The following is a 25,131-nucleotide window of genomic DNA, read 5'->3' on the forward strand; positions in this document are numbered from 1 at the left end:
CAGAGCTGTGGTGCAGGCTCCTGAAATCCCCTTTGGGCATTTATTTTGGAGGGATATTCCCCAGCCTCGGTTTTGCAGCAAGCAGCAGGGTGAGAACATGTGGCAGGGACTGTGCATCGCCTCGGGACTTCAGCCTGGTAGCAGCTTCCTGGCGGGACAGTGGCCCTGCAACCCAGCCCCGGGGCATTTGGGATCACCAGCTCCCAGGGATGGAGAAAAGGCATTCCCACTGTGTCAGTGCTGATGACAGAGGGATGGCCAGACAGCCACCCCTGGGGACCTCTGGCCCCTCAGTCCCTGGCACCAAACAATGCGAGGAAGTGCCCTGGCTTGTCCTAGTGGAACCCTGAAGCCCCTCCACATGAAGACTTTCCGCTTCCCTGGGGACCTCTCTGGAGGAAGAAGAGTTCCCCCCATCCAACCTGAACTCCTGTGGGCTGCCACGTGGGGTCAGACTCTCTCATTGCATAACCTGTTGCTGCCGAGAAAGGTTTGGTCTCATCCATCCCCTCCATCCCTGTCTGTTCTATGGTCGGGGGCTGCTCTCAGTCTGTCCCCCCCAGCCAGACTCTACAGGCCCAGCCCCCTCCCACCTCCTTGTGGGTTGGGTGCTCTAATCCACAACTCACTAGGCAGCCACAGTGGTGTCTTGGCAGGGTCCCAGGATCACCACCATCACCTTGTGGCCCTTCCATCAGGGCTGGTGGCTCCTGCCCACCCTGACACCTCAGCTGACCCCAGTGCTGCCCTGTGCCACAGTGCCACCGGTCCTTGAGGAGCTCTCAAGCAAGGAGGACAAACCCTGACAACCAAGGGATGCATGGGAAGGACCACCACCACAAGCAAGTCAGGCCAGCAGGAAGGAGGGGACGACAGGGACTGTCCCACCAAATCCTCGGGCTATCCCAGCTGAGAGAGAGGGGCCAGGCCACCAGCACCTCCCTGGGAGCCACCACTCTACTGGGACCCCTCCATGAGCTTCAGGATGTTGCTGTAGAGGCGCTCAGGGGCATCCAAGCCCCAGACAAAGTCCCAGTGGTTCCAGTCAGGGATGTGGACGTAGGTGACGAGGTGGGCGATGCGGGGCAGCAGCAGGTGGACATCCCTCCAGTCAGCTGCCCAGTCCTCCCCTCCTGACCACACTGCTGTGGGCACCAGCATCTCCTCCACCTGGTACAAGGGTGGTGTATCCTGGAGGGACACGGGGGGAGCTCTGAGAAACAGCTGTGATGGTCATCCCCTGCAAGCCAGCCCATCCCTGCCCCACCCTGGCATCTCCAGCAGCCAGCACTGCCCCTGCAGTCTCCTACCTGGTCATACATGACCATGTTTTCACTGCCATAGTCAAAGGCTTTGAATTCTCCTGATTTCACCACCTGGAAAAAGAGGACAGATCTGCTGTAGGAGGCCAGCAAGTGCCACTGTGTGGATGTGGCATCTCCTGACCTCCTCAGGGCCCACATGATGAGAGGGTGCTTGAAAGGGATTTGGGCAAGGCCCTCCCCTCCACCTGCCCATCCCCACACCAGCTGGTTGGGGACAGACAAGGCAAGGCAAGGTGTCAGTGTCCTCACCCAGGGGACATTGCAGGAGGAGGTGGTACCCCTGCAAAGCCAGATTTTTCACTTTCTTTAACAGGGTGATGCTTTGGCCTCCTGCCCCCTGCCTGTCTGGTTTGACAGACCCATTGTGTTGCATGTGACTCCTTGGCTGCCCCAATGCCATGCTCTTCCCTCTGAAACCTGCTCATCACCAGCTGTGTGTGCAGGATGCTGCTGGATTTCCCCAAACAACCTGATCATCCTTTTTTGCCTTCCCTGTTACATACAATTTGGCTCTGCAAGGAGGCACAAAAGTGGGGGGATCTCCAGCCTGACCCTGTTTCCAGCATGGCCAATTCTGCAGCTGCAGCAAGACTGACAGAGCCCTGCCTCGGGGTGTCCAGGACCCCTTTGGGCAGGGGGAGATGCTCTGGGGTCCCTCTTTACCTCCTTCTCCAGCTCCCCAAGCCTCTCCTTGTACACCCTGATTTCCACCCACCAACACCAGGATGTCCTCAGGCTTGCTCTGATTTGGAGATCTCTGGGGGCCCCTAACTATGACCTTCCCATCCCTTCCCTTGTCCTGCCTGGCATAGCCCAGGTTGCACACCCCAGTGTGCCCTGGTCCCCAGAGGGACAATGTCAGCTCATCCTGCACCCAGCACCTCTTCTGTACACCTGATTTCTTACCTTGACTTGCTCAGGAGCTGCTAATGTCCAAAATCCCTGAACTCAGATCTGCCCTGGACACACCAGACTCTCCATGAAGGGACCATCCCAAGGGTGGAGCATCTGTGCTTCAGGGAACCTACCTGGGCCCAGTGGATGATGTTTTTGACAGAGGTCCCATCCGGGTAGTGGGATGTGTACACATCCAGCCGTGTCTGCAAGGAAACGTATCCAAGGTATCACTGCTTTCCAGTGGATGGCAGTGAAGGCAGCAGCTGCCAGATGATGTGTTTCCCAAAGCAGCCACGGCTCAGTCATGCTGCCTAGAGAGCTGGGTCAGGGTTAGGAACATGATTTTCATCAAAAAAAGCTGGGTCAGGGTTGGGAATATGATTTTCATTAAAAGCCCATTGCTCTGAGACAGCACCAGGAGGAGAATGATGAAGGATGAGGCACTCCTAGCTTTATGAGGTACCTTATCTGGGCTCAGGGGCAGAATCACAGATCAGTTAGGTTGGAAAAGACGTCTGAGATCATCAAGTCCAACCTGTGACCCAATACTACCTTGTCAAGTGGATGAGAGCACTGAGTGCCATATTCAGTTGTTCCTTAAACACCTGCAGTGACAGTGACTCCGCCACCTCCCTGGGTAGCCCATTCCAATATCTAATCACCCTTTCTGTGAAGAAATTCTTCCTGATGTGCAACCTAAACCTCCTCTGGTGCAGCTTAGGACTATGTCCTCATTCTGTCCCTTGTTCCCTGGGAGCAGACCCTGATGCCCCCTGGATCCCCATTCCTGTCAGGCAGTTGTAGAGCAAGAGAAAGTCCCCCCTGAGCTTCCTTTTCTCCAGCTGAGCCCCCCCCCCCCCAGCTCCTTCAGCCACTTGTCATAGGACTGTGCTCAAGACCTTGGGGACTACCTGTGATCACACAGATGCTCCTCATAGGAGGTGGGTGGGGAGGAGCAGGGGCTGCACCCCAGGGGCACAGAGGTGGTCATAGCAACAGGCAGCCCTAACTCAGAGGTGTTAGCAAGTGCCACCTGGCCACTGACATTCACCCAGCAGAGCTTGGGGGCTCTTCCTGTCCTGGGAGAAGAAGTGAGAGAGGGATCTGGCAGAAGAAACCACACTGGCCTTGCAGGGTCTGCTTGCCCTGAGCTCAGGGGGCGAGTGGTTGCAGCAGGCTGGGCAGGGTGTTAGCAGGCAGCAGGGTGGCAGAGCCAGTGGCCCTGTGACTCCAGCTCCCTCATCCCCACCTGGCACGGCACACCCACCATGTTGAGGTTCTTCTCGTTGTAGCCACCCAGCAGAAAGAGGAGGTTGGCACAGGGCTTGTGCAGCAGTGTGAGCGTGCACAGGTGGGGGAGAAACCTCCACAGCCCCTTCATCCGCAGCGACGCGTCCGTCCTGCCGAGCAGCAGCTGCGGGAGCGGAGGGCACGGTGGATTTCCTGCATCTCCCAGCCCCTGGACTGTCCCACCCACCAGCCGCGAGGGGAGGGAAAATGTGGGGCTCAAGCCCAGTCCCCCCTGCCCTTCTGCCCCCTGGAGACGTGTACAGCTCGTTGCAGGAGGTGGTGCTGATTGAACACAACACCGGAGAAAATAATATTCAGGACTCTCCTCTTTGCCCCCCACCTCCTCCAAGCTCTGGATCCATCTTTTGCTGTCGTTAAAACAAAGCTGCTCTTTTCCACGTGTGTTGTCCAAGAACTCAGCAAGTGCCCACAGAGAAAGACCAGTTTCATCCAAGAGATGGCAGACAGAGACTCAGCTAAGTGACCATTCAGGACTGCATCTGCACCTGAACTGTGTCTGTGCCAATAAATCAGCAGGAATGAACTGTTTTCTGCCACATCGGATGCTGAGTCTGGGCATGATCCCTTTCCTAGAACTGGTGAGTTTTGGGGCAGAGTAATCCCTTACCGGAATCATCTTGAGATTCTTGTCCATCAGGAAGGACATTTTTATGGTGGGACTTCTGGCATGCTTGGGTGTCACTACAGGAGCCAGGGCAAAGAACATTTTGATTTTCTGAGCCAGTTCAGGCATGGCTGAAAACGCAATGAATGCTGAGAAAACAGAAAAACACCCTGAGATGTGGTCCAGCTTTCTTCTGGTGCTTAATCTGAGGGTTCTCTTGGACTCAGATCTGTTTACTTGGCATTATCTCCAGATAGAATGCTGAGATCTCTTGCCACCTTCCTACTGGCCAAAGGGAGACAACACCTTTCTCCTTGTGGTAGAAGTGGCTGATGAGGTACTTCAGTGGATGTCAAACCCACAAAGATGGACCTCTCTGCTTTCTCCTGGCAAACACCAAAAGGAGCTTTTTCAAGGCAAAATGGTGTTAAACCCCTTGGAACTCACCAATTGTGCAGCCCTGGGAGTAGCCAACATAGTAGAGCTGCTTCTGCTCAGTCTTCTGCAGCACAAAGTCAACCATGGCTGGGAGGTCATACATGGCCATCTCATGAAAGCTGCAGCACAGGAAGGGTGTGTTGGGTATAAGGCAGCACCAGAACAAGATTCTCTGTGAGCTTTGGCTGCCTTGCATTGCCCAGCTTAACATCCAGGGCTGATTGTCCAGGAGAAAATTCCTATGAGCTTAGAGAGCCCAGAGCTGGGGGAATCTGCAAGGACCTGAAGGCCTCCCTCCTGCCATGGCATCATCCTTCCCTGGAAGGGCTTAGTCCTCCCCTAATGCTGGGGAACATAAATAAGCTGTGCAGAGCCTGGTCAGCTGTGCATTCCAGTGCCACACACAGCCACTTTGTGGACCCAGAGCTGGCTCCTGCCAGGATTGGAGCTTCCAGGGATGCTCTTTCCTAGAAGGGAATGGAGAAGTTCCTGCCCAGGAGCCTGTTAGTGGGATGTGGTGAAACACAGACCTGCTCTATTGGGTTTTTCTAAAACCATGTTTATGAGTCTGAAAAATCCAGGACTGTTTCACAGATCAGCTCTGAAGAGGCAGTAGCAGCTAAAAAATCTCTTATTGGGGACAAAGTTTCTATGGCAATGTCTAGGAGAAGGGGAAGTGGCAATGATGCCTGTGGACACCTCAGTGGGGTCTTCCACCTGAGACAGGGCTGATGTCTGTGCAGGATTGGTGTCCCCACATGGCCAGCAGTGCCCTGTGCCCTTGGCAGCTGCAGGCAGGTGCTGGCACCATGCCAGCAGCAGATCTGCACAGGTATCTCCATCCTCCCTGGATACTCCACTGGGAGCTCTGGGAGAGGCTCTACCCAGGGACTGGGTGTTCTGACTTGCCTGCTTGGAGGCACCCACCTCTCCCCAGAGCCTAGTGACAGGCAGGGGAGTTCACCAGGCTTTTGTAACGTGCTCCAGCTCACCTGAAATCCCAGAATTCATCCTGCTCCGCTGAAAGGTGCTGGTGTCTGCGGGACCAGCTTGTTCCCCGGCTGTTTCCCAGCCAGACATCATAGCCAGAGTCTGCCAGGATGAAGCCAAGGCTGTTGTTAGCCAGATTTTCCACCCAGTGACTGCCTTCTCCAAATACCCCGTGCTGGAGAAACACGACCGGCTTGGGCCCTGGGTGCAAAAAAACCAGCATGTTTCACTGAATGAGAATTTCTGTATTTACTCACCCCCAATTAAGGCCAATAAAGCCTCTTCCTTGCACTGCCAGAGGACATACAATGTGCATTTTGATGATGTCTCCTGGAGCTACAGCTTTGACTGTAAATTGGAGAAATCTCGTGGATTTGGTATTTTGGCTTTAACAATAAATACTCTTCTGTCCTGGTAAGGTTCATCCCTTCAACCTGCCTGTGTTAAGGGTTATTTTTTTACTGGTTTTGAGTGAAACAGAGCCATACCTCTGTTCCTGGGCTTTTCTTTTCCATGAGGAATTCTGTTCAGTCTGACATAGTAGCCGTCAAGAGTCAGGACTTCATACTCCTCACTGGGGTACCCTCTGTGGCAGATGATTTGGCTCTGGGGAAAGAAAAACCCAGGTAGAAAAATTCCCATAGCCCAGGTGTTTATCTGGCTTGAAGGGCACATCCCTCACCCACTGGGATGCCTTTGGAAAACCCAAGTGCTGTGGCAGCTGGGACATTGCTTTGCCCGGAGTGTCCCTTGATCAGCTGAGGGCTTTTTGTGAGAGAGGATGCTCCGTTCAAATCCCACTCCCGCGCCGGGAAGATGCCCAAGGGATGGGGAGAGGCTCGTGCCTGTGAGCGGGAGGGGAGCGGCGGCTGCAGGGTTTGAAGTGGTTCCAAACCCGACCGAAAGGATTTACCGGCGGCTGCCACTGGCGGCAGGACGAGGCACGTCGCGCTCTGAGCTGATGTGGGGGGCAGATAAAGTGGCGTATCGAACCTGTCCAGCTGGGTGGACTGGAAGGGCAATAGGATGAACCCCACAGCGTTTGATGCAAAGCTCCCGACGCTCTGCCTGAGCTTTATTTATGCTGAAAACTCCACAGATCAGGAAGTTTCCGTCTGGTGAAATCCGGCCGTGATCCTGCTGTACGCTCGCTGTGCCCCAAGGTTGGCAGGAGAGATCAACTGCAGCAACTTTACTGCCCACATCTTGGGTCCACCCAAACCCACCTTCAGAGAATTCCAGGGCTCAGCTGGACATGGCCCTGAGCAACTTGCTGCAGCTGAAGGAGAGGAGCAACCCACAAATCCCTACCCTCCGGGAAGACATCTGGCCAAATCCAGGCTGGGATTATCCCCTTCTCCAATTGCCCTGCTGATAATTGCACTTAACGCTGCTGGGAGGAAGAGGACTCCTTCAGGAAGCAGGGCTTGGTCATGCCGGTGAGGAGGCAGCACCACATCACAGCTGCTCAGCAGCACCAGCCCTCCCCACGGCCGTACCCTCCAACCCTCTGTCCCCAAGCTGAAGGTCCCCAGACTTTCCGAGTGCCAAGTCAAAGTTCTCCTGACTTACAACGTTCATGAAAGCCTCGGGATTTAGAGCCTTTGTCTGCTCGACATCATCTTCGGAGTTGGTGGGTGCTTGTACGAGAAACAGGATTGCAATGAACAGCCACATCTTGTGCCTGTGTAAATAGCAACAATAATAATGGTAGTAAATAAGAGTAATAATAATAGGAACAACAACAACAGCAATAGAAACAGCAACATGAATGTTGTTGTTGTTGATTATTATTATTATTAAACATCGATAGAAATGTCTGTTTCCACTGTTTATTTTTTTTTTTTTTTTTTTTTTTTTTATCATTAAACAGTGATATGTCTGTTTCCACTGGGTTCTGATGGGTTAAGTTCCTTATATATCTGAAGACCATCAAGGTCTGGGCTGGGGAAGGTGATTCCCAATTTCAGCTTCTATTACAATCCACACAAGACTTTCCATACTCCTCTGTGCAGATGGGATCTGGTACTAGGCAAGAGCCATCTTTATATTTATAATGGTAAAAAGAAGAGAACCAGCTCTGTAATACAAGAACTAAACTGATAGAAAAATACCATCAGGCCAGTTGTTACACACACGGAATTAATCCAAAGGAGGAGTTTATGCTACGGAGGAACCAGGTTTAGGCTGGCCAGGCTGTGACTGTTTTCTCTGTTGCTTAGCTCTTGTACCCAAGCCCACTATGAACAGGAGGATCTTATGAAATGCCAACTGCTAAAGCCTCATAAGGGGGCATTTTATTAAGTAATTGTAGCCTGAAATAAACAGAAACCCTTTTGATCACCTTTGAGACTCCTGACCTGAGCAGAGATCTACTTTAAATATACACAATTAATATTATATATGATTTCTAATGTTTTGCTGGGCTGTTAAAAGGCAGAGCATAACCCCAGTCCGGCAGCATGAATTGCAAGTTACTCTCTACCTCCTTCTTCTCCTCCCAGTGAATCTCCCACACCATGAGACACACCTGCCCTCTGAAATATTCCCAGCAAAATTCTCTATGGTATCATCAAGATTATAAAAAGCAATCAATGCTTTTTCACCCTCGGGAGAGCTCAACACAAACCTGACTCTGCGGAGGAAGGTTCGTTACCGGACAGAGCCCTGTTGTTTCTGCCCAGGCTGGTGGTGGGAATGGTGGTGGCTCTGTTGTCCTCAGGGTTAAAAGGACCATGCTGTGTCAGAGCCCTGCTGGGCCACGTCACGTGCCCTCCAATTAACAGATGTGAGCTGATCACAGCTGTGGTACCTCCCTCTGCTTAGCCATGTGGTCATGACTTTGATGCTTGCAAAGCGTTGCGTTTCCAAGAGCAGCCGGAGTGGTGCAGTGAGGAATTTCAGCTATGGAGTTGCACCTTAAGCCCTTGATAGCTAGAGTAAAAAAAAAACAAAAAGCCAAAAGATTTTTTTTGTAAAGGGTCATTTCCTCATGCCCAGGGTCATTTTGTTCCTGGTGCAACAACAGAATTTGGGCTCCACCAGCTTTACAAGCCCTCGGGAGGGTGCTGACCTCTCCATGGACGTACCAAGGACAAGTGAGGCTTCACTGGGAGACATTTGGTCATTCCACCCCTCTTGAAAAGTGACAGTGGCCCAGGTGCCCTCCACACAGCCCTAATGCCCAAGAGGTGTCGCATTTGCAACGGGCAATTTGGGAAAGCTCTGCAACACTTTCTGGAGAAGCACCAAACTCAATGAATGACAGCGCGGGGAGAGCTTGTGCAATGCCGCTGTTTGGCTGAGGTGACAAGTATTGCACAGGGCAGAGGTGTTTGTTCTCCACCTCCAGCCCCTGACTGTCCAACCTACGCCTCTCCATAGCTTGGTAGCCACCTAAAAGCCCAAGCCTTTGGTTGGCTACCAGGTGCTCTGCCTGAGGATGGCTCTCGTGGTCATGGATTAGGTTGCCTTCTAATGTTCATGCCAGCCATAGTCTATGAGTGGTATGTGAGTTGTGAAATGCAGCTCCCAGAACATGCACGTGTTGCTCCATCCTCCCCTCTGTAATTTTCTGTCAGCGCTGCCACTGCTGGCACAAAGGGACTGTGTGTGGGCGCCTTTCTCCTGATGGCAGGTGTGGCCAGGGTCTGCACTCTTTCCTTACCTTGGTGCTGGACCTTTGTCTGCTTTGGGCTCCTGAAAAGGTCTTCCCACTCCTGTGAGTGCAAAAATCCTACTACATAGAATCATAGAATCCTGGAATGGTTTAGGTTGGAAGGAACCTTCAAGATCATCCAGTGCCACCCTCTGCCATGGGCAGGGACATCTTCCACCAGCCCAGGTTGCTCCAAGCCCTGTCCAGCATGGCCTTGGACACTCCCAGGGATGGGGCATCCACAGCTTCTCTGGGCAGCCTTTGTCAGGGCCTCTCCACACTCCCAGCCAAGAATTCCTTCCCAATATCCCATCTAACTCTGCCCTCTGTCAGTTTGAAACCATTCCCCCTTGTCCTGTCACTCGGATGCACAGCCCCTCTCCAGCTTCCTTGTAGTCCCTTCAGACTCTGGAAGGTGCTTTGGGGTCTCCACCCAACCTTCTCTCCAGGCTGAGCAGCCCCAGCTCTCCCAGCCTGTCTCCATATGGAGGTACTCCATCCCCTCAGCAACTTGGTGGCTTCCTCTGGACTCACTCCAACAGCTCCAGGTCCTTCTTGTGCTGGGGGCACCAGAACTGTGCACAGTGACCCAGGTGGGGTCTCACCTGAGGGTGCAGAGGGGCAGAACTGCCCCCTCCCCTCCCCTGCTGCCCATGCTGTGGGTCAGCCCAGGGCATGGAGGGGTTCTGGGTGCCAGCACACATTGCTGGCTCCTGCTGAGTTTTCCATCAACCACCACCCTCAAGTCCTGAGGAGAACTTAGGGCTGCTTCAGTTACTTCCCCACCCAACCCGTTGGTGAGGGGACTGCCCACATCCAGGTGTAGGACCTTGCACTTCACCTTTTTGAACTTCATGAGGTTTGCATGAGATGGACTTTGCAGGTTGCGTAGAGAGTAATTCCAGTGTACATCCCAAGAGGAGTTAACAGCCTATGGATGGAGAAACCTTAAACCAGCCTATGTTTTTCTACTCTCCCATCAGGCTTTCTTCAACAGAACCAAGACAGACCTCACCTTTTATTTGTATGATTGGCTACTTCCTCCACTGTCCGATCTGCTGCCTGCTAACTCCACTGGATGCCAGTTGTCTAGTGGAGGTACTAAGTACAAGTAGGTGCTGATAGAGGTTGGAAAGGCCACAGGGACTTCTCTGGCATCCTCAGGCTGTGGAATGAGGCTATGGGACCAGTGTGTCAGCATTGAGGCTGTTGTGTGATTCAGCACCCACAGCCATCCTACCTGTGGTGGGAAGGAGAGAAGGTGCCAACAAAAAGCAGCTGGGTTTTTACTGAGAATCTCCTGTGTAGCTCACTCAAATGAAGGAATGAAGACCTTTGAGTTGTTTGGAGTTAGGAGACCAGAGATGGGTGTTTTGACATACAGGTGTGCTAAGGAGAAATGCCCCCATGATGCTGCTGGGATTGTGCACTTACCAGCATTGTAAGTGGGCACTTGTGTTCCTCTGCAGTGTCAGAACCCCATAATACATGGGAGGCTGCACAACCAAATGTTAGATAGACTATCACATCTTAAAATGGAGCTGTAGAACCAGGGGATGTTTTCACAGCGTTGTGGTGGGAACAGATGTAAGAAAACTTCAGACTGTTTAGAAGCAGGGAGGTATTTTATTTAACTTTGTAACCAGGTACCAGTCAGGACTCTCACACACATTCTCATACACACCCTCATACAGGAGAGGGCACTTAGTGATAGAACAGTGGGAATGGCTGTAAAGGAGTCTGTTGGCCCTGAAGGAGGGGAGGTTCCTGTGAAATTGGGCAGGCCCTGGCACAGGTTGCCCAGAGAAGCTGTGGCTGCCCCATCCCTGGAAGTGTCCAAGGCCAGGTTGGAAGGGGCTTGGAGCAATCTGGGCTAGTGGAAGGTATTCCTGCCCATTGCAAGGGTTTGGAATAACATGATCTTGAAGGTCCCTTCCAACCCAAACCCTTCTGGGACTCTATGACTCTCAGAGGGGTGTGTATCCAGGTGGGCTGGCCAAGGTCACCTAAGTGTGACACGGAGAGCAGCCTTACCAGCTACTGAATTCTCCATATGCTTCCTGGGTTCTGCTTGAGGCTCAGACCCCAAGTTTTTCTTGGCCTTGAAAGTCCTTTAATAGTCAAAAGTTACACCCTCTGGTGTGATGTGTCACTTCTGCATCTTGTTACCTTCACACTTCATAGTCCTTAGCCAACACTGCTGCTGGATGTCTTTCATGCTCTTGTCTGAGGCATCACAGGACTGTAACCCTGCCTGCCATGGGGACAACAGGAAGAGAAACAGCCCATGAAAGCAGCTGTTTCTCCACTGCTGTCCTGCTGTGAGCAGGTTCAAGTCTTCTGCTGGTGAGTCACCCCCTCCGTGGCAGGCCATGGTGCAAGCAGCACAGGGATAAACCAGTCACAAGCAGGGCAATGCCTGATGATCTGCCACCTGCCCTTGGCATCCTGAACTGGGAAAGAGAGTATCAGTCTGATTTGTGTCAATAAGAGAACATCAGCTCTTTTGTAATTCCTGCCAGATTCCTTGCATGACCTTGGAGAACCTGGATGAAGGTAAAGAACCTGATAAGGGAAACAGTCCTCTGGTTGTGCCCCTTCTAGTTTAAAGCCCCTCTAGCCCATGCTAGAGTTGCACAGGGATGAAGTAAACAATAAATACCATGGAGGGATAAGGACACCACGCACCAGACCAATGTGATCAAGTGAATGCCATTTATTACACACTGCACAGTTTATATGGGGTTAAGGCTGCATTCAATTGGCTAAATTGAACCTCCCACCATCTAACTCCAGATTCTAATTGGTTACAATCCATATCTCACGAGTCCAGTGTTTGGTGAACTCATCCTGACTGTTTACAGGAACATCTGAGGAGTTCTCATGGAAACTTCTGGGGATTTGCTGAGAACTCCCAGGGAGTGATTTCTCCTTTACTGGTCCACAGCAGCTGTGGCCTTGATTATTCTTTGCTGACTTCAGTGTCACAGGGTCTGTATGATCTGAGTTGCTCACCTTTGATTTTTCTGCACCAACACAGGGAAGCCTGAGGAACCAGCTGATTCTTTTCACAACACCTTCTCAGAACTGCTCATGCAATCACTTCATTCCCAGCAATGAAATCGAATAAACAAAAGCATAAATATTCCTTAATGTCAATTGTGAAATAATGAGGTCACCAGTGTTTTTTCTCAGCTAATTCTTCCCCCATTCCTTTGCCCAGAAGAGCTCAGAACAACCTGAACTTCTTGCACTTCTTCCCTGATGCCTCTTCCTTGTACAATTGGTTTCAAAGTGTATTTTACAGCTAAAACTGGAGCACAAGTGCTGTGGGGAGAGGCTGAGGGAGCTGGGGGTGTTTAGCCTGGAGAAGAGGAGGCTCAGAGGTGACCTCAGCACTGTCTGGAACTCCCTGAAGGGAAGTTCTGGCCAAGTGGGGGTTGGTCTCTTCTCCCAGGCACTCAGCAATAGGACAAGGGGGCACGATGGGCTCAAGCTCTGCCAGGGGAAATTGAAGTTGGAGAGCAGAAAAAAATTCTTTGCAGAGAGAGTGCTCAGGCATTGGAATGGGCTGCCCAGAGAGGGGGTGGATTCCCCGTCCCTGGAGGTTTTGAAACTGATATTGGCTGTGGCACTGAGTGCCATGATCTGGTAAAGGGACTGGAGTTGGACCAAGGGTTGGACTTGATGATCTCGGAGGTCTTTTCCAACCCAATCCATTCTATGATTCTAAAAGAGTCTGGCTTGTTAATGAACAGGCCTGGGTCAACTCCAGCAAATTTCCTCAATGAAGAAATACTAAAATGTTTCAAATTTGGTGTCATGGTTCTCTTGGGCTGTTTTTTCCAATGTATTGGAGGAAAACTGATTGGGCTCAGCTTTGCCTCTTTTCAGGGAGCAGGAACATGCCCCACATGACGTAGTCCAGGGTCAGGAATGGAGATCAACACACGCTTGTGTAGAGTTTGGGAGACAGTTATATCTGATCTTGGTTTTGGCTAATCATAACATTCCATGGCCTTATACCATTCCCACCTGCTGAAAGTCTCAACACATGAAAATACAAGTTTCAAAGACTTGCTATGGTCTCTTTCTCAAGCCTTCATCTAGAAATCTCAAAAAAAAATTTGAAAACTACATAGGAAGTAGCAGAGAAATTGCTCTTATTTCCTGAAATGAGAAAGCAACGTGTTTTATCCAGTGTCAACTGAACAGAACTCTGAATCTACTCAGCAATGCTGGTGGCTACTGGAAATTGTTGTCAGGCTTGCTGTAAAGGATCAAAAAACCCAGGAAAATGCATCACACCATCTGTCATAACTCGGTGAAACCTTGACCTAGATCAACCCTGGCTCAGATCAGTTTCTAAACACCACAGGCCAGTGCACTGCTTAAAACTGACACCAGGGCAGTCTCAGGATTGCTGCCAAAAGCACAAGTTCCCTCCAAGTACGTTCCTTGCCACACACAACAGCTCAAGAATGGCTTGGCATGAGCACATCTGGGAGAAAATTAAGTAAGTGGCCAAGTGAGCAACATCCTCCACATGTGATGGTGTGTGATGGGTTGGTTTGCCTGGGCACAGAGAATAAAAAGGGTGGTGAAGGCTTTGTGTGGCGTTGTGAAGGCTAAGGGTGAGAGATTTAATTCTTCTGGACCCCGACACCATGGGCTGGCACACATGGAAGGACATGGAGCTGCTGGAGAGTCCAGAGGAGGCCCCAGGATGGGCAGAGGCTGGAGCAGCTCTGCTGGGAGGGAAGGCTGGGAGAGCTGGGATTGTTCAGCCTGGAGAAGAGCTTTGGTGTGACCCAACTGTGGCCTTGCAGGGCCTGAAGGGGCCAACAGGAAAGATGGAGAGAGACAATTTCCAAGGGCCTGGAGGGACAGGACAAGGGGAATGGGTTCAAACTTCCAGAGGGCAGAGTTAGATGGGATATTGGGAAGGAATTCTTGGCAGTGAGGGTGGGCAGGCCCTGGCACAGGTTGCCCAGAGAAGCTGTGGCTGCTCCATCCCTGGAAGTGTCCCAGGCCAGGTTGGACAGGGCTTGGAGCAACCTGGGTTGGTGGAAGGTGTTCCTGCCACGGCAGGGGGTGGAACAAGATGGTATTTAAGGTCTCTCCCAACTCACTAGTCTGTGATTCGATAATTCTCCAATACCCAAGCCTCTGCAATGACCATGGATCTGTCTGATGATGTCTGACTTTCCTGACAGAGCTGAGACATGCAAGGACTCCAGTGCTGTCATCACCAACTCAGCTTGCCACGTATCTCAATCCATTTATTGACCAAGGCAATCCCAGATGATTTCACAATGTTTATGCTCCAAGCATAACTCAATTTACTGCTCTGTTTGTTTTGGAAATACACCTCTTCATCCCTTGTTTACCCCATAGTAGCAAATGAGAAGCAAGGACCAGTGTCACAGGGACCAGAGCGCTTCCTGATTCTGACTTAGAACATCCAAAACTTCACCTAAACGCTCCTTCCTGGGAGACTGACAATGGATGTAGATGATGTAAACAGTGCACCAGGAGTGGCAGCAATGTGTAACCTGAACAGAAAGAGACTAAACTCTGAAATTCTTAGGAATTTTCAGAAGTTAAAAGTTAGTACCTCTCACCTAAACTTAAATAGTGGCAGGTGGGGACACGGGTCAGTGATAAACACCATGGTGCTACATTAAAGGTTGGACATGATGATCTTAGAGGTCTCTTCCAACTTTAATGAGTTGATGATTCCAGTTTCTTGTAAGCTTTTCAGAAGTCTGTTGGGGGAACATCTTGCTAAGATTTGGGTGTTTGTTTGCAAAGACAGGAAGGTCTTCTTGCATTTACAGTGATATCCGTGGCATGAGCACCGTGCAGTCCTGTAAGAATGCTGCTCCAGGGCACAGCCCTGCTGTGAGCAACTAATCACCCCCAAAAAGGTGTCATTACAAGGGTACTAAGTGAGGCAGCTAATCACTGTCAATCCAGGTAGATCATATCTCATTGATAGCCTCATTCTTACATTCCCTCACCCTGTCCTGCTCTCTTCTTCTGCGGTCAGTTCTAGAAAGTGAAACACCTTTACAGATACCTCAAGCAGAGCCCATTCCAGTTGTCCTGCAAGGCACCAACAGTCCCATCCCACCATCTCCAGATACCCGGGTGGAACCTTGTGTGTGTGTGGCTCGGCTTCGCGAACGAGGATTTGGGCAGGGCTGTCCCCACGTGGGTGGGCCCTTCCAGCCTGCGCAGTGGATTTTAGGTGAGGCTCAGCGTGCACAGAACTGGCCCCACCGTTTCAGTCCTGAGGTTCATCTGCCACGGCCGAGCGAGCTTGGACGGTGCCAGTGAAGTCCTCAGGACTAGAACCTACAGCACCCGGCATTTCCCAGGAGGTCTCCCATCCAAGTACTAATCCGGGGCTGACCCTGCTGAGCTTCCGAGATCTGACGGGATCGGATGTCAGGGAGGCATTTAACTGCCTGGGTGGAACCTTAAAGCTCATCTTGTCCCACCCTCTGCCATGTGGACACCTTCCACCAGCCCAGGGTGCTCCAAGTCCTGTCCAACCTGGCCTTGGACACTCCCAGGGATGGGGCAGCCACAGCTTCTCTGCCCAACCTGTGCCAGGACCTGCCCACCCTCACAGAGAAGGATTTCTCTAGAGGTTTAAGACAGTACAACCACACAGAGCCCAGTGGACCTATCTAATTTTATTATTACTAGTATTGTACATCTTTGTGGAAAGAGGACCTTAACCTCTGCTCTACTTGCTCCCAGAAGTGCACGGTTACACAAACAGGTAAATTCACAATTCCTGATCAGTGAATTATTAAGAATTTAATCCAGAAGCTGAAAACAGATTTTAGACTCATTACTGGCTTCCACCAGACTCTTCTTCTCTCTCCCACATGAGGATTCCCTGAGAGGCAGAAAACGATGGCCTTTCCAGGTGGGTTTGTGCCTTAGAATTACTTAAAATGGTGCAAAATGTTGTTTCCTGGTAGAATTTAAGAGAACTGTTTTGTGTGTGGGCAAGGCTGGTGTTATCCAAATCAACATGGATTTGAGAAAGATGTTCCCTGTGTTAGTAAAATGGACAGTTCTTATGGAAAAAACCCCCATGACAGCTCTTCGCTGTCACAAGGCAGAAAGTTTCTATCTTCTGACTGTAAAGTGAAGCAATGGATGTTGAGTTGTTGGGGTCCTTGGCGTGGAAGAGTCACCAGAAGGTGGACAAAGCAACACTGGCAGGATTCATCATTTGCCCACCACGTGGGTCCATCCAAGCACAGCCACTCCTGGGAAACACCAACATCCAGGAGGGCCCTTCTGTCACTGGGAACTCAAGCATAAGGAGCTCACAAGCAGCCAAATTCCACTGAAATTGTTGTTGCTGGAAACCCATGTGGGTGAGGCACCTGGAAGACTCAGGGTCTAAGGGCCATGCCCAATTCCTGCAAGGCCCTCAGCCTATTTAACCCAAATCCAGGTGCATTCCCATCACTGGATTGGCTTGTTTCCCTGGCTTGCCACAGTAATATCAATCCAAACCAAGCGTAGCAGTTTATTGAGCTTTTCCCCCCTCTTTTTTTTTCTTCACTTATTTTTTTTTCCAAACAAAAGAAGCCCCAGAAGTCTTTGAGAAGCCAAGAAACGCCACTGCCTCAGCTCTAGGCGTTCTTCTCCATGAGTTCAAGCATTTCTTTGTAGACTTGTTCATACACTTGCCTGCCCCAAAGGAAGTCAAAGTGGACGAAGTCAGGGATGTACTTTTTGTAGGCCACGTTGGTTATGCGGGGCAGTGTGATGTTCACATCCTCAGGGGCTGAAATCCAGTCCCTGCCCCCGTACCACGCAGCCAGAGGGGCTTTCATGTTCTCCAGCTTGTAGAAGGGAGGTGTGGTCTGGAAGACAAACAGCGTGGCTTGAGAAAGCGAAGCCTGGGAAGTCAAGGGCAAGCCAAAAATTCCAACTATTCCTGACTGCTGTTTGGAATTTCTCCATTATCACAAGAGAGATCTCCAGGGAGCCTCACTATGCCTTGGGCTCCTGTGATTTTCACCAGAGGGTTAAAAAGTCATCACTGAGTGACATCATAGACTCTATTTGTGTAAGAAAGGTACAAACTTGTTTCCTCATATAAAGTAAATTCCATAAATACCATAAAATTCAAGGAATCACAGAATGGTTTGGGTTGGAAGGGACCTCAATGATCATCTGCTTCTAAACCCCTGCCATGGGCTGGAACACCTTCCACTAGACCAGGTTGCTCAATGCTCAAAATTCAGTCTCAACCACTGCAATATTTCTTTGACTATCCCCCCACTTTTTTAATCTTTTGGAACTGACAAAGGAGAATAATCATCTCTTACCTGGTTGTAATGGAGCATGTTGTCACTGCCATAATCATAATATTTGAATTCCCCTGTTTGATAGAGCTGGAAAAGGAGGAGAGCCATGTTTATTATCCATGTATTGGAGGGGACTGTAAGAAAGATAAAAGAGGTGACTGGGGAACTGCACAGCTCCCTCCTGCCACCAAGGCTCAAGGAAGCCTTTGTTATGTCTGACACTGTATTTTGCGAGGAGAGCTCAGTCCCCAGGGAGATCTCAGCACAGCCTGAGAGATCACCTGGCTTTGCTCTCCCCTCCTCTCCACAGAACATTGATGTCTGCAGTTTGAGGCCCCCAAAACCCCACACAGGGAACCTGGTGTGCAACCAAAAGCCTCAAAGGAGACACGAATCAGACCTTTGGGCAAGTTTCCCTTGTCTGTCATGGTCAATGTCTACAGCAGAAAGATGTAAGTCTGTGCATATTTTCAAAAATTAGTCATATCACTTGTCTTACTGACCCTCGGCATCTCCTGGCCTGGTTTATTACCAGTCTTTGTTCCATCTCCACCTCCCACCAGCTCCACAGACCCTTGGATGCCTTTTGTTGGAAGCCATGGCCTAAATAACTTCCCCTGCACCAGTGTTTCAGGTCAGCTCTGCTCTTTCTCCCTAAAATACTGCTCTGCAGGGACAGCAGTGGAGGATTACACCCAGGCACTGAGCAGAGGTCTGGGAGCTGAGGGAGGAGAGCACGGGCTCACCTCCCCCTGCAGCAGGGAGTGTTACCTGGCGCCAGTGGAGCATGTTTTTTAGGGATGTTGAGTCAGGGTAGCGAGACAGGTACACGTCTATGCGGCTCTGCAAGAAACCATTGGAGGTATTTATTCTCTGCATGGAGGCAAGTCCTCCCAGAAGTAAAGCTGATCCTGTTCAGTACTCACACAAGTCTCTCTCACACAGGGCTGTAGAGCAACCTTCAGTGAGCTGAGCAGTCCCCAGGGGATGCTGGGCCATGTTATGAGTCTGTCTAGTTTTCAAACCAAAGTAAGACTCCTTATCTTGTGCTCAGGATCCTTTTGCAAAGGCAAAGTGAAACTCCTCGCAGGAGCTCCGTGTGTTGTTTCTAATGTATTTCCTTCTCGTAATATCAAGAAATTTCACCCACATTTTTCTCGAGAAACAGTGGCCCAGTTCTGACTCCATCCAGGATCAAGTTTTTATTGCTTTTGGCCCTTTTGGTACTCTGTGTGGGCCTGTCTCCAATTTCACTCACATGAGCAGTTTTTGGTAGGAATTGGACCTTGAAATCTTGGCTGGCCCCAAGGAAATAGCCCTTCCCTTTGGGACTACCCAGTTTGCCAGGATGTGTCCTCAAGTAATCTACTGGAGTGCTGGCCCTGGTGGGAGCAGGGTTGGGATAAAAACCCCCAGCTTGGTGCCTTCAGCTGTAACTTTTCCAGTATTCTGTGTTCAGTGCAGTGGAGCACAGAGAGAGGCTCTGATTTGGGGATAAGTATGTTCTAAGGGCTAGTGGACTGAAGAGGTCTCCTAGAGGTGGACTGAAGGGAAGTTGATTCCATAAGAGCCCATTATGTTACTAAAACACATGTGAAACTACAAATCAGTCAGTGAAAGAGAAACCTTGGCAGCCCCTGGAGCATGGAGTGAATGCCAGAGAGCAAAAAGCCAACACAATGCCCAGATGTTTCTACCAATCCAAGATGTGAAAGGCCACGTGAAGGCAGCAAATTGACAACCCTTGCTCAGGCAATGAGCAACTGGATCCCTTAAAAGGTGAACTGGAGTGTACATACCACGTTTAAGCTGCTGGTAAACCCCCCAGGCAAGTAAAGGACCAAGGAGCAAACACTTTTAAAGATGGGGTAGGTGCACACTCTGGAAATCACTTGCTTCAAGATCTCGCCCTTATCAAAGACCACCGTGTGTCCTAAAATGAGCTGTGGAAGCCAGAAGGGTTGGTCAGTGTGGTTGATGTTCCTCTCTGCCTCCAGGTGCTCCCCACCTCTCCGCCCACCCCTGAAAGCTGCTGACTTCTTGCCACAGCTTTGCTGTGCTTTGTCACTTTGGCTTTTCAGAAATGGCCATGGCCATAGAAGAGCCCTGATCTTCCTACGAGAGGCTTCTCCCAGAAGACACCCAAACCCAGCATCTAGAAGTAGTTCTTCTCTGATTAGGGCTGGACAGGGAGATGTTTTACACTGTTAAATGTCCAGCAGGGTGAAGAGCACAGGCACAAAGGGCACCCAGAGGGCAGGGGGAGGGAGGTGGTGGACAAACACTGCATGTCTCAGACCACTTCCCCATCACATCCCACATGTGATGAGGACATACCTTAATCAGCACCTCGGGAAGGTCAAACACCCTCACCAGGGGTGACTTCATGTGGGAGTTTACAGTGATAGGAGCCAAGGCAAAAAACATCTTGATTTTGCGATCCAGTTCAGGAATGGACGAAAAGGCAACAAAACCTTTATGAGGAAGAAGGAAACAGACACTGCCCTTTTATATCTGAAGGAGTTGTTGACTCTACTTCAAAAACAAGGAGGAGTTGTAGGTGTGTGTGTCCATCAGAAAGACCCTCAGAGGTGGCTCTGGCAGGTTGGTGACTTCACCCGAAGCCTTTGCTGCTGATGTATTTCAGCTCCCAGCTTGAGTGCTCAGCCTGGCTGTGGCTCCCACAAGCCCTTCTTGGGGTTCTGGCAACAATGGGATGGACTAAAAGCCACAGCTACAGCCGTGTTTGGGCTGTCACTGCTTAAAACTGTTTTGGTAAAGCAAAGGGGGATTATTGCCTGCCCTTTTCCCTTTGTTGTTTGGACATGCCCGGATGTTACCGTCCCTGCCCAAGGTTTTAAGAACACTCCAAAATGGGGTTGTGCAGCTAATGTACCTCTGACAGGAGTCTGATCTCCTCCTAAGTACCTGTGGTGGTGCCTTGAGAGTAAGCCACATAGTACAGCTGCTCCTGCCCGGTTTTCTGCAGGATGTAGTTGATCGTTGCTGGGAGGTCATACATGGCCATCTCATGAAAGCTGCAGTGGAGAACAGGCATATGACAAAATCACTCTTGCTGATTCCAGGAGCAATAGGCAGGACATGGCAAGTAGTGCCAGGGCTCCTTGGGAGTGAGTGAGAGCTCTGGTGGGTACAGACAGCCCTGTGGAGTCCTGGTGGTGCTGGTTTATGCCCACCAGCAGCAGCACTGCTCCTCCAGCCTGTGGACCCTCTGAGGGTACCGGGTACCTGCCTACCCTTCAGGTTCACAGCAAATACCTGTAAGCTGAGTATTCCTGGTGGTGAAACTCAAACTCCTTGTGTTTTCGTGACCAGCTGTTCCCCCGGCTGTTCCCGATCCAAACGTCATAGCCGGCGTCGGCGAGGATGAAACCCAGGCTGCTGTTGGGCAAGTTGGTAACCCAGTTGCTTCCCTCCAACACCAGGCCATGCTGGAGGAGGACTGCAGCCTTTGGAGCTGGAGGAAGAAGCGGAGGAATCATTTTCTCTGACCACTGGCAACCCTGACCTTTCACATCCAGGTGTTGCTTTGGCAGCAACCCCCTGGGGAAGTGACACCAGTGCAGGGAGATGGTCCCCTCTGTCCTCAGCCTCTTTGGAGAGGTGCTTTTAAAGAAGGCTTTTTGGTCATCCCAGGCAGAGAAAATTGTCATAGTGAAGAAGAAAAATAAGGTTGGACTCTACATTTAATGGAGCTTGATAAATCATGCTCCCAGGAAGAAAGGAACCAAGGTCCATATCTGGACGTGGACTGTGCCCTTAGCATGGAGACCAGGCAGACCTTCCTGTGGCACTTACGGGGACAGAACATGCTGGAACTCTGTGCCTCTGCTTCATGGGAGATGCTCATGCTCTCGGGGTTGTCTCTGCCATGAGGAATCCTCTGCATGGTCAGGTAGTAACCATCGTCTGTCAGCACTTCATGCTCCTCGAAGGGGTACCCGTGGTAGCGCACGATTTCACCCTGTGGGAAGGGAAGGACAGCATGGGACAGGTCCCCAGGGACCTGAGGGCCTCTGTCCTGAAAGCTGGCAGGGCTTGGCTGGGAAAAGGCAAAAGTGGCTGCCCTGAGCTGGTGGTGGTGACTCCTGGTGCCAGCGGGAGGGTGGAGCAGGGACCTCCCAGTGTCCCTTCCACCAGTGCCACGGCGATGTCATGACTTCAGCTAAAATTTCTGGTAGGTGTGAGTTTCCTGTGCTACCTGAGCAGGTCTGGAAAAGAAGTGTCTCTTTCGGTGTTGCAATCAATGCTTGTGAAGAGCAGGGCAGCGATGACAGCGATGGGAAAGCTGCGTTGACCAAACCTGTTGACTTGGAATGAAGGTCCCCACAAATATCTGCCATAAATCAGCATGTGCATAAGAAGAGAGAGACAGTGAAACCCTGGTATCAAACCTTGGAGAAGACATACAGAGACTGTGGGTCTCACGCAGGCTGTGACAGCCCAGGGGGTTTGCATGACCAAGCAGGAAAAGAAGGGGGAGAAGTCAGGACTTACAACATCCATGGACACTTCGGGGTTTGCATCTGACTTTTCAGCAGTGCACAGTAAATAAGCAATTGTCAGGAACAGCCACCTCATGGTGCTCTGCAAAACATCATCAACATGAGGAGTGTGAGAGGCTTTGATGGCACTGGCACAAAAGCTGGGGAATGCTTGACTACGCTTCCATCAGTAGAGCAACCTGACCACTCAACGGGAGAACTAATTTTGGACTTGAAGCCTTCTAATTGGTTCTAAAACCGGCTTATTTTGCTAATCTTGAGCAATGCCAAAGTTCAAATTCCACCACACTTTAACCAACCCCACATTGCCCATCAGGCCTTGTTTTTGGAGCCAAGCACATGTATGTGTACAGCCATATGTGCCCAGGCAAGCCTGGTTTTTGAGGGGGTGGTGATAGATTATTCAATCAGAATGATGCATTGGATAGTTGGAAGAGCAGACTGTTTTGTTACACTGATAGCTGAACTAATCAGCAGTAAACCACCCAATTTTAAGTTGCAGTTTTAAGATGAAATCCAACAGTGTGATTTGGTTGGGCTGAAAGAGACCCTGGGACACCTTTGACTTGTTTTTGCAAACCCAAGTGAAACACTATCTCAGGAGACCCCTGTTTTTCCAGGAAGGGCTTTGAAGTATCTGTTTTGACATGTTCCTCTCACAAAACATCTTACTATAATTTTATTTCCTAGAAACACAGATTCACAGGATGGTTTGGGTTGAAAGAGACGTTAAAAATCACCTCATTCCACCCCTGCCAAGGGCTGACCCTCCATGGTTCATTTGTTGGAGGCAACAAATTCACAGCAGAACTACTGCCTGAGCTCTTGTGTGACTCACTGAAATACCCGAATCGTGTGGAGCAATTTAGGAAGGAGCTGCCAAAATCCCGCTGGATGCCGGGCTGCGGGAAGCAGCGAGCACAGCTGGATGCCACCACCAGGGATTTTGCATCCACCCCACCACGTCCCTGGTGAAAGGAAGGAGAACTGTGCGCAGGTTTCTGCCACTTCTCGGCTAATCCTCATCACTCCCTCTCCTCTGTCCCAGGAACCCGCTTCCCACGCTGCGGGAGGTGGTTTTGCAGCCGGGGAGAAAGTCACCTGCTCCCTCTGCTGTCCCCGGAGTGGATGTGTGGAGGATCACACCTGCTCTGCGGGAGGGCACCTCGGGACACCCCTTGTACACCCTGCTGATCACAGCGCAAGGTCGGGGGGCTGTGAATGGCTCAGCAGAGCCCTGACCCCCTCCCCGAATGGTGACACCTCACCTCCCACCGCTGCTCCCCACTCTGCGGGAAGAAGAGCTCCCCACCACAACCCTGGGCTGCGATTCGGGGCCAAGATCCCTCATTGCATGGCCTGGCACGGCCAACATCCCTGTGCTGCAGCGGGAGAAGGCGGCTGAGGGATCATTCCCGGGATGCTCCTGAGGGGAACACGGGGCTCTGGGACAGACGGGCAGAGGTGGGAGGCACAGCAAGGACAGCAGCCACCCACCCTCAACACAGCCCTTCTGCTCGGCCCCAGCAGAACTCATTGCTTTAAGACCGAGCCTTTAGAAAAAGTGAGCAGAGACAGAAAGTATTTTTGTGACGCAACGTCAGGAGAAGAGCATGCGAATTCCAGGGAAGAGCCTTGCCTGGGATGGCCCTTTCCTCCCGGCTGCCAACCTGCCAAAGTTCTGCCTTTGGCGACGCGTCCCTCAGCTCAGCAGAGCCCGAGAGCCCCCAGTGATCTCCGAGAGGTGCAGCAGGGTGAAAACTCTTCCACCGGTAGCACGGTCCTGACCCCCGAGCGCTCCCACTGCCCCTCCCGTGAGCGGACACGGCATTCCTTTGAAAAAGGACTCTCGGGGAAGCCCCGCTGTCCCATCCGTGGGGATCTTCAGCTCCCTACAGCTCTCTCCTGCTGTCCCCGGGGATGGCCCCTCGCTGGCAGCCGGGGCAAAGGCAGAGGCACCCGGGGAGGGGGGGTTACCTGTGGCAGGCCAGGGGCTGCGGCAGAAGGGGTGTGGATGCCTTTCTTCCCGATGTCCACCCAGCAGAAGGTCCCTGCTGCCCGTGCACGTCGCTCTCGCCCACCACTCACCGGGCTATTATTCCCTCTGCTCCACATATTCGGGAGCGTCATGGGTTGCCACTCCCTCTAATCCTTCCTCCTACGACCACGTAATTTACCTGAGGGTTGGAGTCTGCTCTGGCAGAAGACAGCCCGCCTACCTGGGCCTGTTTGGGAATGTTTTTGTGGCACTACGGAAGAGCTGAGAGCTGAACCGAATTGGTTATTTCCACCTGAAGGAGTCACTTGGCATTGCCCATGACCTCTGTGAACTGGAGGACATGGAGCCTGTGGACTCCCCACCTGCACTGCCACTGGTGTTGGTGCACGGGACTGCTGCTGGTGTTGGTGTATGGGGCTGGTGTCAGTGCTGTGGGGTGCATGGGACCAGCCTGGCTCATCCCAGCAAGCTTGTTTGGGAAAGCCATCCAGCTCTTTTTGTGTCTCCTCTCTGCCTCCTGGATTGTAATGAGCAAGAGCCTGAAAACGCAGAGCCTCCCAGTCCCCACAGTGACTTCAACAGGTGCTCTTTAAAGAATGAAAAATAAATGCATCCCTGGGGAGGGAAGAAGCTGGGAATGAAAACTTCATTCTTCCCAGACTTCACTGCTTCCCAGCTGGCAGTGCCTTTGACCATGAGCTGCCTGGTGCCTGAGGAGGTCACTGCAGGGACAGTGAGGGGTGGCACGAGCTGTGGGTGTCATATTTGGCAGCTCTGCCTTTGTGGCCACTTCTCCACTCCTTGTCAAGGTGCCCACACTGCCGTGCCCCGGTGCTGGCTGTGCACCCTGTGGGCTCCTGCAGCCCTCCTGGTGTCCACACCTGCCAGGTCTGGCTAAGCCACACTTGCTGAAATGCAAACGTGCATTCTTGGGGAAGCTTAAATAATTCCACCTCTATTTGGAGCTCTAATGACTGGTCTTCACTACAGACTAGCTGGAGGCAGTGCCAGAAGCCCTCCCAGTTGGCTCACCCTCAA

General features: G+C 51.4%; 2 protein-coding genes across 3 annotated transcripts; both read right to left on the reverse strand.

The window, feature by feature from the left end:
- Positions 1 to 6: 6 nt before the first annotated feature.
- Positions 7 to 8,298, reverse strand: LOC139675533 (lipase member M-like). Of its 2 annotated transcripts, none has more exons than XM_071563319.1 (10): positions 8,195 to 8,298; positions 7,138 to 7,249; positions 6,054 to 6,171; positions 5,568 to 5,766; positions 4,585 to 4,694; positions 4,141 to 4,214; positions 3,490 to 3,636; positions 2,354 to 2,425; positions 1,311 to 1,376; positions 7 to 1,191 (listed from the first exon to the last, which is right to left on the reverse strand). In XM_071563319.1, the coding sequence occupies exons 2-10, from the start codon at positions 7,240 to 7,242 to the stop codon at positions 958 to 960; spliced, it is 1,125 nt and encodes a 374-aa protein (XP_071419420.1). In that variant the 5' UTR covers positions 7,243 to 7,249; positions 8,195 to 8,298; the 3' UTR covers positions 7 to 957. The 2 variants fall into 2 exon arrangements, with proteins under 2 accessions (XP_071419420.1, XP_071419419.1); XM_071563318.1 differs by having other exon boundaries at positions 4,141 to 4,286.
- A 7,609-nt stretch (positions 8,299 to 15,907) lies between these two features.
- Positions 15,908 to 24,248, reverse strand: LOC139675823 (lysosomal acid lipase/cholesteryl ester hydrolase-like). The gene is made up of 10 exons (XM_071563957.1): positions 24,072 to 24,248; positions 22,087 to 22,176; positions 21,388 to 21,553; positions 20,848 to 21,046; positions 20,497 to 20,606; positions 19,906 to 20,042; positions 19,368 to 19,511; positions 18,340 to 18,411; positions 17,590 to 17,655; positions 15,908 to 17,121 (listed from the first exon to the last, which is right to left on the reverse strand). Exons 1-10 carry the CDS (start codon positions 24,222 to 24,224, stop codon positions 16,888 to 16,890), a joined length of 1,371 nt encoding a protein of 456 aa, XP_071420058.1. The 5' UTR covers positions 24,225 to 24,248; the 3' UTR covers positions 15,908 to 16,887.
- Positions 24,249 to 25,131: the final 883 nt, after the last annotated feature.

Source organism: Pithys albifrons, chromosome 9, assembly GCF_047495875.1.
Source record: "Pithys albifrons albifrons isolate INPA30051 chromosome 9, PitAlb_v1, whole genome shotgun sequence".
Classification (NCBI taxonomy): Eukaryota; Metazoa; Chordata; class Aves; order Passeriformes; family Thamnophilidae; genus Pithys; species Pithys albifrons.